The 17426-nt window shown below is 42.7% G+C and overlaps 1 protein-coding gene across 1 annotated transcript; it reads right to left on the reverse strand.

The window, feature by feature from the left end:
• Positions 1-10651: 10651 nt before the first annotated feature.
• Positions 10652-16461, reverse strand: nmur3 (neuromedin U receptor 3). The gene is made up of 2 exons (XM_052102080.1): positions 15597-16461; positions 10652-10962 (listed from the first exon to the last, which is right to left on the reverse strand). Exons 1-2 carry the CDS (start codon positions 16459-16461, stop codon positions 10652-10654), a joined length of 1176 nt encoding a protein of 391 aa, XP_051958040.1.
• Between the last annotated feature and the right edge of the window lie 965 nt (positions 16462-17426).

The raw sequence follows: 17426 nt of genomic DNA on the forward strand, positions 1-17426 counted from the left end.
CAAAGGCATGAATAAAATAGTATATTAATAAAATATAAAGTATTTCAAAGTATATCTTAAATGGCAGCAATATACAGATACATAAATCTTACCATACCATTTTCACAGACTAAAAACCTGGTTATCGTCAATGGGAACCAAATTATCTGGTATAATGGTAAAGCAGACGATTTCTAAAACCTGAAAACCTGAAAAATAATTTATAACAGATTAGAGGTTCAGTAGAGTGTGCATTATAATTATATTTAATATATTATTATTATTATATTTGTATGTCTGTGCCAAGAAATAAGTCATGTGTTACATATGAAAATGATGTTAAGCCTCCTTTTGCCACTTTTTTATCTTCATTTCTATCTTTCTCTCACACATATTCTGTAAATTAAAGATATCAAAATCTTTCCCAAAGACACCTATCCTCTTCACCTCTTATCAGTATCACAGCAGGATGAAACTGGTAGACTGAACTGACAACAACCAAGGTCACTAAAATGGAGAAGAAACAAATAAAGGGACAGACACAAAAACCAAGACTGAAGAAAGATTTGAATTAATTTAGAAATGAACACAGTTCTTGATTGCCTCTATGAGCTGCAATGCACAGTTACAAGTAATAGCTTAGTTCTCTTACGAGAGGTTCTCTCGTATTGCGTAAGCTAGCTTACGCTACGGGAAAGATTCATCTTTTCTGAGATATTGAAGCCAAAAAATTATCCTTAATTTTGTATACATTGTCAACGCAGTGCGGCAGCTGCAGACCTTGAGCGGGCTAGCTAGCGAGCTCATTGGTTGCTCTGCGGCAACTGCTGCAGCCTATAGACGAGCTTGGGCTGAACTTCGCATCCAATGAGAGGCGTCCCACGCTCACTGCATCAAAGCCCGCCAAAAAGGGCGTGACTAGAGTGCATATAAGCGTAGTTCGTAGGCTGGAACCCTGATTTTCATCTCTTCAAGCGAAGCTCTTCGCATCACTGAACCGGAAGCCGCGTCGCCGTTCGAGGGGCATCAAGCAAGCGTGGACAGCGCTCAAAGAAGCCGGCCGTCTTCGCCACCTTCAGCCATCCTGTGAGCTACGCCATCCGGCGACGTATCCTTTTTAAAAGCAAGCTAGTTCTTAAAGAACTTCACAAAAGAGTACGAGCGTCTTTTTTAAGATGCCTCGCTCCACTTGCGCCTCATGCCGCGCTCCTCTCAGCACCGGAGACTGCCACATCTTCTGCGCTCTCTGCCTGGGACTGGGGCATGCAGAGCTCGCCCTCGCCGAAGGCGGATGCGATCTCTGCGAGGAGCTGCCGATGTCGACCCTGCGGGCTCGACTCGAGCGCTCAGGACCGAAGCCGCCGCGCCGCCTTCCGTTCAGCCGCGCAGAAAAAAGCGCCGCTCTCAAAGGCTGCCGGAAACAGTGGTAGAAGCGATTGCCTCGCCGGAGCCCATCCCTCGAGCATCGCCTTCACCCTCCCGCCCACCGGGACGCGCAGTTGCCGCCGAGCGGCTGCTCTGCTGCCATCTCGGACGAAGAAGCGGAGGATAAGGGCTGTTCCATCATGGCTTCGGACAGCGAGGAGTGGTCAGGCTCACACGCCTCCTCCTCGGCCCAGGAATCCAGCAGGACCCGCGCCAGAGTCGAAGGGGAACTAACACGCCTCCTCACACAGGCTGTCGACCGCCTCAGGCTCGAGTGGTCACCGCCCCTTGAGCAGGCACCCAACAGACTTGTTGCACACAGCACACCTTTGCCCGCCCTCCGCGAGATGGCGGTCTAAACCAGTGCTCCCGTCTAAGGCCTGCAGAACAACTTCCGCCTGTGTTGGCCGCGCCTATTCCGCCGCCGGCCAAGCTGCATCTGCTCTGCACTCTATGGCCGTCCTACAGATCCTCCAAGCGGACCTTCTGCAGGAGTGGGATGAGGAAAGCAGGCATCCAGAGGCGGTTGCAGACATACGGAGTGCTACGGACCTCGCCCTCCGCGCTACCAAAGCTGCAGCCCAAGCTATAGGGAAGTGCATGGCGCGCTGACTGTGACCGAGAGACATCTGTGGCTAACGCTAGCCGACATGGGAGAAGCAGAGCGTCTACGTTCCTCAACGCACCGCTCTCTCCATCCAGTCTCTTCGGCTCAGCGGTGAGTGGTATCATTGACCGGTTTTCAGAGGTCCAAAAAGCCACACAAGCCATGAATCTCTTTCTGCCTCGTCGCGCTAGCTCCTCTGCAGGCCGCCCACGTGAGCCTCCTGCACGAGCCTCTTCATGGCGCCCAGCTCAACAAAGCCAGACTTCTCAGCGTCGACAGGGCGGCTGCCCTCGATCAGCGCTCAGACAGCCGCCGCAGACCGCCGCCCCGCGGGCCTCGGACTAGAATTGCGCTGAAACCTGAACAACCGAAGTCCTCCTAGCTTTGTTGACAAAACGACGGATCAGTCCCGCTGCGGCCGGACCACCGTCAAAGCTTCGCCCCCTGTCAGTCCCCTTCCTTCAGGCTACTACAGTGGTAGATTCAGCAGCCAACAGGCCGGTGTTAACGCCCGCTTGCCTGCGCTCAAACGCCGTTTTCACGGCGACCCAAATAAATCTGGTAAAGAGCAAGCATGCCATATGTGTAGAAAATGTGCCCACAACACAGTGTTCACCTCTACACACAAGCATTACACATCCCGTGTCCATACCAGAGAGTGAACATGTCTTATGTGTAGAAAATGTGCCCACAATCCAGTGTTCACCCCTACACACAAGCATTACACATCCCGTGGCCCTATCACGGCACACTCACATAAAGCGGTTACGAACCGCTCGAGTGTTAGGGTTAATAAACGCACCCACGAATCCGTGCGCGCGCCCATTCTCTGGCCGCTCTGTCACACGACCAGCCTTATGTGTAGAAAATGTGCCCACAATCCAGAGTTCACCTCTACACACAAGCATTACACGTTCCGTGTCCCCATCAGAGCACACTCAAAAGCGGTTACTGAACCACTTCGAGTGTTAGAGTCAATAAATGCGCTCACGAATACGTGCGCGCGCCCATTCTCTGCCCGCTCTGTCACACGGCCAGCAAACACTTCTCTGTATGTAAGTCCCGTGCCCGTGACTATGCTTGCGTATCACTTAACAGGCGTGACTCTTTCCCCATTCACCTCAATCGGAAGTCACTCACAGAACAGCCTGTCCATGCTGTCTGTGAGCAGTCCAGCATAAGCACAGTAAGCGGCTCACACATTCTGTTCAGCTGCTGTGTGCGGCAATCAGAGCGATTTGGCCACTCACCCTCTAACATTACGCTTCAAAGCGTGGGAAGATATTCCAGGGATATCCGAATGGGTGTTAAGCACAATAAAATGGGGCTATTTGCTACAGTTCGATCGCCGTCCTCCTCGCTTCAGAGCGCGGCTCGAAACTACTGTGAACACGGAAGCTAGCGTGCATGCTTCGTTCAGAAATAGCAAACCTTCTGTGCAAAGGGCCATGAGAGAGTGCCACCTCCCCTGAGCGAGTCGGGGTTTTACAGCCGTTATTTTCTTGTCCCCAAGAAAGACGGCGGCCTCAGACCAATATTAGATCTCAGGGTTTTGAACAAAGCGCTTGCAAAAAGACCGTTCAAAATGCTTACAACCAGCAAACTCCTCGCGCATGTGCGCCAGGGGACTGGTTTATTTCTCTCGATCTGAAAGATGCATACATTCAGATTCAGATAAATCCCGTCACAGGCCATTCTTGAGATTAGCCTCGACGGCCAGGTTTATCAATACACCGTCCTTCCGTTCGGCCTGTCCTTAGCACCCCGTACTTTCACGAAGTGCATGAACGCGGCGCTCGCACCCTGCGGAGTCAGGGTTTGCGAATTCTGAACTATTTGGATGATTGGCTGATTTTGGCACAATCACATACGGAGCTTCTGTCTCACAGGACAGTTCTCCTCAGTCATCTGACAGTTTGGGCCTTGCAGTCAATTGGACCAAGAGCTCACTACAGCCCAGTCAGACAATTTCCTTCCTTGGAATAGAACTAGACTCAGTGGCAATGACGGCTCGCTTATCTACACAGCGGCGCCGTGTGCAGCGACTAGCAGCGTCATTTCAGATGAACAGCCTCACACCTCTGAAGAAGTTTCAGAGAGTGCTAGGCTACATGGCCTCAGCCGCAGCAGTACTTCAACTGGGTTTACTGCGCATCGCCCGCTTCAGCATTGGCTAAACACCCGCGCGTCTCGCCGGGCTTGGGCCACAGGCCGCCAGCCAATCAGAGTGACTCAGACCTGTATTTCAGCTCTGCAGCCCTGGACAGTGGCCGAGTGGTATCAGCGGGGAGTGATGATGGGCGCTGTATCTCGCCGAAAAGTCATCTCGACAGACGCGTCCAACACGGGTTGGGGCGCGGTCTGCGAGGGCTCTCCGGTTTTTGGCCTATGGTCAGTTCAGGAAAAGCTCCTTCACATAAATTGTCTGGAAATATCAGCGGTCGAGTACGCGCTCGTGCGCTTCCTCCCGATCATTCAGGGTCACCACGTCCTGGTCCGCTCGGACAACAGGTCTGTGGTATCCTATCTAAACCGTCAGGGCGGTGTCAGATCCAGGAACCTCTTCCATCTGACGAAACGCATACTGAGTTGGTCCCAGCGCCACCTGCGCTCGCTGAGGGCGACGCACGTGCCAGGCCACCTGAACGGCGGCCCAGACAGACTGTCCAGAGACAATATTCCCCCAGGGGAATGGTCCCTGCACGCTCAAACAGTCCAGACGTTATGCCGCATATTCGGCAGAGCAGAGATAGAACTCTTTGCGTCAGAAGAGAACTCTCACTGCCCAATATTTTTCTCGAAAAGCGAGGACGCACTGGCCCAGGACTGGCCCAACCGCCCGCTTTACGCCTTCCCTCCCGTCTCGCTATTGCCACAGGTAATGCAGAGGATCAGGAAGCAGCGCCACTCGGTGCTCCTCATAGCCCAGCTGGGAGAATCAAACATGGTTCCCGGAGCTTACGCAGCTGTCACTGACAGCGCCGTGGCCCATCCCAGTGAGAGCAGATCTCCTCTCGCAAGCTCGCGGAACGATCTGGCATCCCCACCCAGAGCTGGGCGCTACAGCGTGGGTGATCAGCGACTACCCGTCGCTTTGCCAGAAGGAGTAATAAACACCATCATACACGCTAGAGCCCCCTCCACGAGAAGACTCTATGCGTCAAAATGGTCTGTGTTTTCAAAATGGTGCACCGACAGAGACTTGGACCCATGGACATGTGGGGTGTCGCCGCTGCTCGTGTTTTTACAAGAGCTGCTGGATAAGGGCAGATCCCCATCCACGCTCAAAGTGTACGTGGCGGCGTTCGCTGAACCCCTGCACGGCCAGTCATCCGCTTCCTCAGGGGAGCTAGAAGGATGAACCCTCCGCGCCCCCCATCGGTTCCTATCTGGGACCTTTCTATAGTTCTCGAAGCTATGAAAGCCCCCCTTTCAAACCACTTCAATCCGTGGATGTGAAACACCTCTCACTTAAAACCGTTTTTCTAACTGCCCTATCATCAGTTAAACGGGTGGGAGACCTTCACGCGCTATCTGTCAGCGCTGCGTGTCTTGAGTTTGGACCAAGTGACTCCAAGGTCATTTTAAAGCCTAGACACGGCTACGTCCCCAAGGTGGTCGGTACTCCTTTCAGAGCACAGATCATTTCCTTGTCGGCGCTACCAGCATCTGATAGCGAACGCGACACCAATCTCCTTTGCCCAGTCAGAGCACTGAGATTGTATACTGTGCGCTCCGCATCTTTCAGAAGCTCCGAGCAGCTTTTCGTTTCGTTCGGAGGGCGCACCAAAGGTCTCGCCGCCTCGAAACAGACACTGTCCAGATGGATAGTGGACGCTATTGCTGCCGCGTACGCGTCAAAAGACCTACCATGCCCACTAGGCATTAAGGCTCACTCCACTAGAGGCATGGCCTCCTCGTGGGCATGGTCCAGCGGGATTTCCATTCACGACATATGTGTGGCAGCGGGCTGGGCTTCCCCCTCCACCTTTGTCAGATTTTACAATCTGGAAGTACCCGCTCTGCAGGCTAAACTGCTAGCGGTTTAATACGCTACAGCTCCCTGGTGAGCTGCATTAATGGGACACAGTCCACACAGACCAGCACCGCCGCTCTGTCTATGTGCTTATGTACTACACACACACTGGCCCGCACTCTTGCCGGCCAAATATTAATTCCCCACTCACAAGGGCTCCCCGGGTCCCCTTAATTCCCTGGGGCTCATGCAGTGGATGCTTGGCGCGCACGGCGTTGACAAAGGGTTCCCGTAGCGTAAGCTAGCTTACGCATACTGAGAGAACCTCTCGTAAGAGAACGAATCGGTTACTAACGTAACCTCGGTTCTCTCTAGATGAGGGAACGAGTATTGCGTAACCGGCCATGCTCGCGCCATGAGCGATTTTTCGCTTCATTCAATGAAAACCAGGGTTCCAGCCTACGAACTACGCTTATATGCACTCTAGTCACGCCCTTTTTGGCGGGCTTTGATGCAGTGAGCGCACGGACGCCTCTCATTGGATGCGAGTTCGCCCAAGCTCGTCTATAGGCTGCAGCAGTTGCCGCAGAGCAACCAATGAGCTCGCTAGCTAGCCTGCTCAAGGTCTGCAGCTGCCGCACTGCGTTGACAATGGATACAAAATTAAGGATAATTTTTTGGCTTCAATATCTCAGAAAAGATGAATCTTTCCTGTAGCGTAAGCTAGCTTACGCAATACTCGTTCCCTCATCTAGAGAGAACCGAGGTTACGTTAGTAACCGATTCGTTTTCATGATTTCTAATTAAGCACTTTTGGCTCAGCATTTTAAACTGACAATAAAATCCTTGACTGCAACAATTACTTTGAGCCGGCATACCTGCACACAGCGTTCTTGCCACTGCGGTTTATTGAAACATAAAATACACAGCTTTCCATAATAGTCTGTACAGATTATTGTTCCATGCATTTCTTATTGTCCTGTTTTCACACTGTATTTTCCAGATGACTCCCTTCTCGCATAAGGATGTTGTTAGTTTCTCTCCACTTTAGTGCTGGCGGAAAATGGATGTGCCTGTTACCTTTCTTGTCTCAATGAATAAACACACATGCATTCCAAGCAAGACCGACAGCACTCTTTGGAAAAGCTAGACACACAGACATACATGGATTGACAGAAAGACAGACAAACAGACTGACATTGATTAATTTATGAAGAGACATTTATGATTGATTGATTGGTTGGTTGGTTGATTGATTGATTACTAACTGACTGAGTGACGGACAGACAGATGTTGATTGACAGACAGACAGAGAGACTGACTGACTGACTGATTGATTGATTGACTGACAAACAGATAGACAGACTGACTGACTGACAGATTGATTGTCTGACTGACTGACTGACTGATTGACAGACAAGACAGAGAGACAGACAGACAGACTGACTGAATGACTGATTGACAGACAGACATTGATTCATAGACAGTCTGACAAATAGATTGATAGATAGATAGATAGATAGATAGATAGATAGATAGATAGATAGATAGATAGATAGATAGATAGATTTATTTGTAGCTCTATTTTTATCTATCTATCTATCTGCTTGCTTAATATTGCACATAGTATCAATATAATCTGCATTAACAGATGCACAATGTTTAATGTGAATTTAAAAGATAAGAATAAAGACACAGGGTGAGTTATTCCTTCACAAAATGTGGAACAATCTAAATTATACTAAACATTTGATACAGACATTTCTATTATCTCCCATTTCATATTTAAACAGATAAATGGTATAACAGCAATGATGCCATTTACAAAGTAATGACCTTGTTGTCTTCATTCTACAAAACTAATGTTCACAGGCACTCTAACATTGGCCATGAATGACCTGATAACAAGTGGCACTTATACAAAATTGTTCAGTGTTTTATTTTGTTTCCTTTTTCCTCTTGTATTAGAAAGACAACATGATTATGCAGCTTAACTGTGGCCAGCACAAAAATAAATAAATTAATTAACAGTATTAAAAACAACAGTATTAAGCCTAAAATCAATGAAATATTTTAAAAACATATATAATATATAAAATGTGTTTTTGAATTAATAAATTAATTTGAGTTAAATTAAGTTTAGTTTATACATTATGAACATTGTGCAATGTTTATGAAGCCTACCACTATCATAGGTAACTAACTGTCTTGGGTATACTTTATTTGTTTCTGCGTGCTGTTCAGTTTTGTGCACTTTTAAGTGCTCAACCTTAAGAAAGTATAAGCTGTGTCCCAAATGACACACTATACAGCACCCAACCATATAGCATATGAATTTTCAAAGTGTAGTATCATCCCAAATAGAAGCCTAATGGTTTTTTAATACAATTAAGCTTTTTCCTTTTTTTCAGCTGATGGAAGGGACGTTACAAATGCAAGCGTTGCATTGCCGTAAGCTTTAGCGTGTTCGCCAAAGTAAGTTCAACACTGTTATCTCAAATAATATACATGTTCAGACAGCGTAGAGTATTTGCAAGGCACTGTCTTCACAGATGTTTCGTTATGTGCCAGATTCACCATTAATTACAATTGTTTTGTCAGGCCAGCATCGTGGCCAGGTAACCCCATCCTTCCGCTGTGTAGGGCAAGCCGCAACCAGTGAGTGCATGAAGTATCCAACATTTCACACTGTTCGCAGTACACTTCTTTTTGTTAAATGTTCAGTGTAAATGCACTACAAAATGCCATAGAATACTGCAGAAGTTGCGATTTGAGACGCACCAATACTTTTTTGACTGCGAGCCCATATGGACACATTACGACTGCTTTGTATGGAATCAATTCCATGCCACATATATTTGCAAAAATATAAAGTATTGCTAAGTTTTGCAAAAGAAAAAAGTATTGAGCAAAAAAAACTATTTGTAATCTATTTATTGTCTCCTTTAACAGTGATAATGTTACATCTATTTATTTATATATTTTTAAATAAAGACAACATACTATGGTATAGACAATTATAATCTATAAAGTAAACATAATAATCAATCAATAGTCCAATCAATTGAGAGAGAAAAAAACTGCAGATGCTGGCTATTTCAGACGCGTTAGCGAGTGTGACTAATAAATCCACCGCTTTAACTGATCTCTAAATTTTATCTGAAGCAAACGCTGTTAAAGCACATTTAATGCTAATTAAATAAAAGGAAACAATCAACTTTACATAACTGAGATCCACCTGCATGTCTCTGCTCAGCCATGATGTTTGATCCGTGTCTCAAGCTAATGAGGTAACTTCCAGGGAGCCATCACTGGTTGTACACGCCCCAATCTCCTGACTCCACCCCCATGTCAAAACAGTGCCATAAAGTGAAATGCACAGAAAAGTGAAGCGCAAAGGCAAAACGGTATCATGAGCTCACACGTGATGGAAATGCAGATTAAAAGGAGCATTGCAAAATAATTAGTAGGCATTGCAAAGAAAAAGATGTGTGGCAAAATCATTGCTGCCTAAAAATCTGTTGCAGAGATAAAAAAGGATAAAAGTTCTTTAGTTTCTTTTACAACAGTCATTGATTTTTGCAATTAATTATATCTTGGTTTTTGCTATATTTTATTTATATTTTGCAATTCTTTATTTTTGTTTGCAAAACTTTCTTTTTTTCTCTCGATACTTTATTTTACTTTTGTGTTCCTAAATTTTGTTTAAAAAAAAAGTTTTTTTTTTTTGCTCAATACTTTTTTTCTTTTGCAAAACTTTATATTTTTGCAAATATATGTGGCATGGAATTGATTCTATAGCTTTGTAATACTCTTTTAGCACAGTCAATGGTAGGTGCATGCACCGATGACACGCAGAGACGAAAAACTTGGCTCAGTTTCATAGGATGACAAGAGAAGAGTCATTCATATCTATGAAAAAAACACTACCTGATTTGTTAAAGTTAGCTTTATGGGTAGGGTTAGGGTTGGGATATAGCTATCCTGATAAATATTACTGAATCATCCATCACTTTCTTACCGGCACTTGGAAAAACTAAGTACACTTTGGCCTTTAATCTTAGAGACTATATAGTGTCTAAAGTAGATGTACAATAAATAAAGGCCGTAGTCAATAAAAGGCAGTTACCATTTGACTAAAGTGCCATGTGTTTAATATAAGTTTCTCGCAAGCTGCATTTTTAAATGCATGTTTTATAAATATTTGTTTTCTGTTAATTCCATTGTATTGGTCTTAATTCTGTTGTTTTTAACTCTTGTTTGCTTTGCGTGCACCTCTGGGCCACTACAATTGTGAATATTAAGCCAAATTGTATCTTATTCTGGTAGATACTGTCAATGTACTCTGGAAAATCGTAAAAATGCCTGGACTTTATAGAATATGTCAACTGTATGTCCTTTGGCATGTATTCCGAATCCAGTATATGTTCATGCATATGTGGATTTAGGAAATTGGCTATTATTATCAGTATTATATTTGAAACATTCCATTTTCTGTTCTTGGTGAGAACAGAAGTACCACTGAATAAAATGTATGCCCATGTAAAATGGCACAGTGTGACCTGTGGTGCAGTGCATGTTGTCTCAGATCAAAGCAGTCATTCACCTTTTCCCACACTCTGCTGATAATGACAAAGGGATATGGGCTGCCCGTGTCCCTGCTCTTAGCCTGAACGTTGGGGATTGGTGGGGAGGTCTTTGGGGATTATGTAGAATGGTGTGGATTCATTACGAGGAGAGCTCGTCGGCAAGCGTCTGCACACCAGCGCTTTAAAACGTTCTCGGAAGCGACTGGAGAGCAGGTTGTAGATGATGGGGTTAATGGCTGAGCTGAGGTAGAAGAGCACGCCCGAGATTATGTGCACGTATTCAAATATGTTATACATGTGATCCGTCCAACTAGTGATGAAGCTCCACAAGAGTCGGTCGATATGGAATGGAGCCCAGCAGATGGCAAAGACTAACACCACCACAACTACAGCAAGAGAGAGAAGAGATAGAGGAAATCAAAGTTACAATCAATTGTAAAAGAGAGCTCTTGGATCCAAAGCTTTACCCCTGGCATCATGCACAGAGTCCCACTGGCACCTTGGCCCATTTAAAAGAAGTTTAATTTAATCATAATCAGATCGGAGTAAAGAAACATGAATAGACGTTGGACTTAAAAGCAGTGGCAAAATGAGCAATGACAAAATAAGCAATGGCAAAGAAAAGATGATGACTTCAGTTTATAGATGTGGACTTATTGCTTTCACTTCAATACTACCTCCCAATGCCTCCTTTGGCTGGAACAATTCTCAACAGATTTGTTGACAGTTGACAATAAATACTTTTGGGGAGTTGACGTGTCCTGCGGTGTGACATACTACCCATAGACTACACACTGGGCGGTGCCATGATGATTCTAATTGCCGCTGGACTGTTTTCTGGTTCCGGTCTCTATAAGAAACTATCAATACGAGCATTCCAGATGGAAAACAACAACCATTATATATGTCTTTGCGATTTTAAATGTCTTTGTCTTTCTGTTGACAATTTCTACCAAATGAATACGCTAAACATCACATTATCCACTAAGAACATGCACTGATGTGAGTGAAAATACTGGAGACCGGACAATGAAAACAGATGCCCGTTATAAATCGTGGAACACTTTCACTAATTGGAAAAAGTTTAATATCTCCATCTAAAACTATTTTAAACAACATTTGGCCAATTCGTTTAAAATGTGAATACATGCAACTTTTAATATCTCATATAATTTGAGAGACTACATGAATATTTGCACTTTTAAACTTTTTTTGTCACACTAGTGAAGGCAAAAAGGGGATTAAAAATGGTGAAAGACTTAAAGGGATGATTTAACCAAAAATGTAAATTCTTTCATCATTTACTCATCATCATGATGTCCACAGATGTGTATGATGGGTAACTTTCTTCTGTTGAACACAAACAAAGATTTTTATAAGAATATTTCAGCTCAGTAGGTCTATACAATGCAAGTCAGCAGGGTCTTTTTTGAAGCTTGAAAAAGTGCATAAAGGCAGCATAAAAGTAATCCATATGACTCTGGTGGTTAAATACATATCTTCAGAAGCAATATGATAGATGTGGGTGAGAAACAGATACATTTTTAAGTCCTTGTTTACTATAAATTCCAAGTAGGTATAGCTGCAGGCTGGAGACCTCCAAATGGGGGTGAAATATCCAAAAGAGGACAGGGTTACCCCAGAAGGGTGAGTGGTTATTCCAAAAGGGGGCATCACTTCCACTCATGGTTAAGGTTTGGGTAAGGGTTAGTAAAGGGGCTCCCTAGGGGGACCCTGTTGACTTGCATTGTTTGGACCAACAGAGCCATTTTTGTTTGTATTCTGCAGAGGAAAGATCTGGGATGGCATGAGGGTGAGTAAATGATGAAATAATTAAAATTGTTGGGTGAGCTATACTTTTAATATGGTGACCAGTCACCAAAACTAAAACAAGGACTTTCTTTAACACATTCATATATAACTTTAAACAAAAAATAAAAAAGGACAAGTCAATGGACACATCAAGCCATAGAATATTTATGATAATATTGACTAATTAATTTAGCATAAATACATTTAATTGAATAACAATGAAATACATTTAGACAAGAGTCCATACAATATGCAATAGGAGGCATGCAGGCAGTATTGGGAATGCATTTTCGCTGTATTTCCAGAGACAGTAAATTATGGTGATACCGAATTAATAAAGTTAGGCTGAAATCTTTCAGAAGCTGCCGCTCTTCATTTAGTAAAACTGAAGCTGTAAGTCATGCGAGCCGTGATTCAAAAGAATGAAAAGATTCTATACAGATTCTATTGACTCATTATTATATATCATTCAGTGCAAATAAAAGAGAATATTATTCAATTCTATCCTACATGCATGCTTCGTGAAATCAAGAGACAATTTTCCCTTTTATGACAGAAAAGCCATCTTTAATCATGTCTCACACACTCACGATATAAATGAACCATAAAAACGCACTGTGATGTGCAGCTGTGATGAGTCCATCATTCAATCACAGCTGTTATGGTCTGTAATTTTATCGACACATGCTCTCTAAAATCAGGGAAATATGTCTTGCTTCTAGCCCCCATTTATTGCTGGTTAACTTTATTTTGCGAAATATGATTCTTTCCAATGCAGAGAACCTATATATGAAGATAAGCCTGCTAAGAGCTAAGGGCTTTGGGAATAGCGTTATTGCTGTTAAGGAAAAGCGTACAGATTGTGCTTTTAAACAATTATTTGCTCAGAGATTTCACCACTTGACTCAAGCAATCCAAAATTAAATTGACCAGATAGATGTTTTCAAACATTTGAGTGTTACTCAGCATTTTTGCTTTTACAGTGTGATTTGGAGTTGCTTCCAAGTACTTGAAATTACAAATGCACCAATCTTAAATATAAATTTTAGTTGCATCTCTCCAACAAGTCAAATGTTTTAATTTGGCAGCCACTTAATTGCATCAATATGTTTAATCTTCTTTCAAAATACTGATGGAGCTGTTGCAACTGTGGTACCACATGGGGGTGACACGACTGTGGAAATTTACAATACTAAAAAATATTAGTATTTTATTTAAGATGTTCTTTTTTCCATGTTGTATTTCAAATATATTAATCTATTTACAATTTTTATATAGCTTTGTGTATCTATGACTATATGGCTGCATACTAAATGTTTTTTAGATGATCTCATTTGATCCAATATAGTTCTTGGCCTGAAAAGTTTGAGAAAGGAATAGTTCAACCAAAAATGAAAAATGATGATTAAAATGTAATTTACTCACTCTCGTGTTCTAGATCCATATGATTTTCTTTCTTAAAGGGTTAGTTCACCCAAAAAGGAAAATTATCCCAAAATGTACTCACCCTCAAGCCATCCTAGGTGTACATGACTTTCTTCTTTCAGCCAAAGACAATCAGAGTTATATAAAAAAAATATCCTGGCTCTTCCAAGCTTTATAATGGGAGTGAATGGTATCTTGAGCCCAAAAAAGCGCATCCATCCATCAAAAAAGTAATCCATATAGCACCAAAGGGTTAATAAAGGCCTTCTGAATTGAAGTGATGTGTTTTTGTAAGACAAATATCCATATTTATAACTTTATAAACTACAATCACTGGCTTCCTCTATCCTCTGCGCTTCCACGTTCGTCACTTCTCACCAGAGCTTACACTACACTTACGTCATACACCGGAACTCGACTCTCTTGTGAACGTGCGGACGGCCGATACCGGAAGTGGCAGTGATTATAGTTTATAACGGTTTTCTTACAAAAACGCATCGCTTTGCTTCAAAGGCCTTTATTAACCCCTTGGAGCCGTATGATTACTTTTTTGATGGACGGATATGCTTTTTTGGACTTCAAAATGTTAATAATTTTTGGGTGATCTAACAAACCATAATAAATAAGCTTCTTTCATAGCACTCATCAATGCGTAATTACTTACATTTCCAACCTAGCCTCGTAGAATGAACATTGCTATAATTATATTTTTGCAAACTCCGCTCTCTACATTTTCCTGCAGTTTCCTTGTGAATTGAAAACTAGAGCCACTAGAAAATGTTTTTTTTTTCACACAAACGGATGCTATGGCTGTTTATGACTTTATAAACATTTACTTTTGCTCTGTTACACACACACACTGCTATGTTATCATATCGAAAAACATTTACTCTAATGGATCATTTGAAAAACTATATATTTTAACACTTAGTATTACAGACCCACCTACTGTACATTAACACACTTATTTCAAATGTGATTAACTTCTGAGGTAGCTCAGTTGATAGAGTGTTGGATTATGGGCTTGGAGACCGAGCCTTGAGCCTAGCAAGGACACATGAAATGAAAGTGAAAATGAAGAGAAAGTGCCATTGATGTGACATGGTTGCTTAAGTAAATGTGCTTTTAATGTTGAATTTGCTTTTAAAACACTATCAGTTAGGTTAAGGGTAAGGTTTTCACCTCATTTATTTATTAGGGCACTATTGGTTAAGTTTAGGCTAATGTTGTAGGTTAGGGAGATGCGTTTACTCATTAAAGCATCCATCTAATATTCACCTTAAGACTGACTGTACATTTTAGGGTGTTTCTCACCAAAACGTATTGTATACCGTCAAAAAACTCGGAAAATATAATGCACGAGCCACATGGACTACTTTTATGATATTTTTGGGTCCTTTTTTATGCTTTATAGTGAGTTATAAGTTAATCGCTATTAACAGCCATTGTGTTGAAAAGATGAAGTGCAATATTCATAAAATTAATATGGGTTGGAAACGACATGAGGGTGAGTAAATGATGACGTAATTACAATTTTTGGGTGAATTGTTTCTTTGACAAGAGAATTGTATGTACACTGTGAAAAAATGTTTGTCATGTAACCTAAATTATCTTCATTTTAATTTATTTCATGATACCTAATGCATTAACTAATGTTAATGTATGGAATCTTATTGTAAAGTGTTACCAAGTAGTTTTTAGTGGCTAGATCGTTTAGAAATAGCTCCTTAAGATACTTGGCCTAACTTGGGACTTTTACTGTAAACATCTGGATGTCACTCACAGTGCATTTTGGTGACCTGTCTCCTCCTTCCACTCTCCAGATGGATTTTCCAGCTGTCATTGCTGCAGCTTTTACCCAGCTTGTCCTTCTTCTGCCTCTGTCCCCTGCTCAATGTCAGACCAATCATCAGATACAGCACACTGATCACCATCATGGGGACAAAGTAGAACAGCACTGTGGTGACCTGGATCACCAAGTTGTACATCCATTTGGGTTTAAGCAGGTTGCAGGTAGCTGACTCCAGAACCTTATCTGGCAGGTAATAGTACTGTAAGCCATGGAGTGACGTGTTAGGAATGGCGCAGAGCAGTGACATTGCCCAAACGCTACAAATGACCCGCTGAGCATGCTTGTTTGTTAAGGTGTAGCGGGTTTTCAGTGGGTGAACCACAGCTATGTAGCGCTCCATGCTCATAACTGTCACATTGAGCACAGAGGCAAAACAAACTGTCTCAAATAAGAGGATCTTGAAGCAGCAGATGCTCTCACCAAAAGGGAAGGGATAGTTCTGCCAAAGTTCATAGATCTCCAGTGGCATCCCAAACAACAACACCAGCAAATCAGAGATGGCTAGGCTAAAGAGGTTAAGGTTGGTAGGTGTCCGCATCTTCCTGTCTTTAGTGATCACGGTACAAGTGAGGAGGTTTCCTACAACCCCTGTGACGAAGATGAGGATGTACGTAAAGGTTACAGGGAAGAAGAAAGGAGACTTTCTGGGGCCCAGAAGCCTAAACAGTACTTTGTCCAGAGGCTGAAGTTGACATTGTCCACTCTCATTGCCAGTTAAGTTGAATGTTGTGCTGTTGCAGAACACGTAGTCTTGTTCCGATCCATTTACAGGCTCACAAATGCAAGTCAGAGCCATTGTACGAATCCATGAGGTGAAATGCTTAAATCAGTCAGTTTTAAAATCAGCACTGCCTTAGAGACTGTTACCTCTCAGACTTCACATTCAGCATGATGGAGACCTGTGTCAAACAGATTACAGTTGAGCACAATCTAAAGGTGACGTGGACAATATAAAGTATCTATCAGAGGAGTGGAGGCACATAAGGCAGTATGTTTACAGAAATACAAACTGCATATTTTTTCCTTGATGATCCTTGATTTATCAACTCATAACAGATTCTAATCAGCCTGAGCAATTAGACACAGTTTGTCTTTACCTGCCACCAAAATATCTGTAGGATTTTTTTATTCTTTGCTCTTAAAAGAACAATTAATTTCCTCACAAAAGCAGTTTATTGAGCACACTGAAGCATCTCCTTCATAGACATCCCCTCAAAATAATAATAATATTAATAATTGGCCTCTTGTCTCCTCACCAGTGTAATGCCCAAAGAATGTCAGTGGGACTGATGTGTTATGCATTGATATGCTAACCTTGTATGCTTCCTTGATAGAAGGGCTCTGTCGGGGCAGTATATTTGTAATAGACTTAAAGGAATATCCTGGGTTCGATACAAGTTAAGCTCAGTCGGCAGCATTTGCAGCATAATGTTGATTATTACCAAATTAATTTTGATTCATACCTCCCTTTCTCAAAATAAAAAAAAAGCGAGGGATACAGTGAGACTCTTACAATGGAAGTGAATGTGGACAATCTGTAAACAATAAAATAATCACTTGTTGTCCTTTTCTGTGTAAAGCTGAAAGCAATTTTACAACTTTGATGCAATAATGATACTGTACGGCTATAAACCCTATAACGACCGCAACAAATGAAAATTTTACAGCTTTAACAGAATAATTAATTTGTGCTTTCATAAAATTATAAAATTTAAATTTCTGTCTTTAAAGCAGCCATAAATTGGCCCCATTCACTTTCAT

The sequence above is a fragment of the Xyrauchen texanus genome, chromosome 32, assembly GCF_025860055.1.
Source record: "Xyrauchen texanus isolate HMW12.3.18 chromosome 32, RBS_HiC_50CHRs, whole genome shotgun sequence".
Lineage (NCBI taxonomy): Eukaryota > Metazoa > Chordata > Actinopteri > Cypriniformes > Catostomidae > Xyrauchen > Xyrauchen texanus.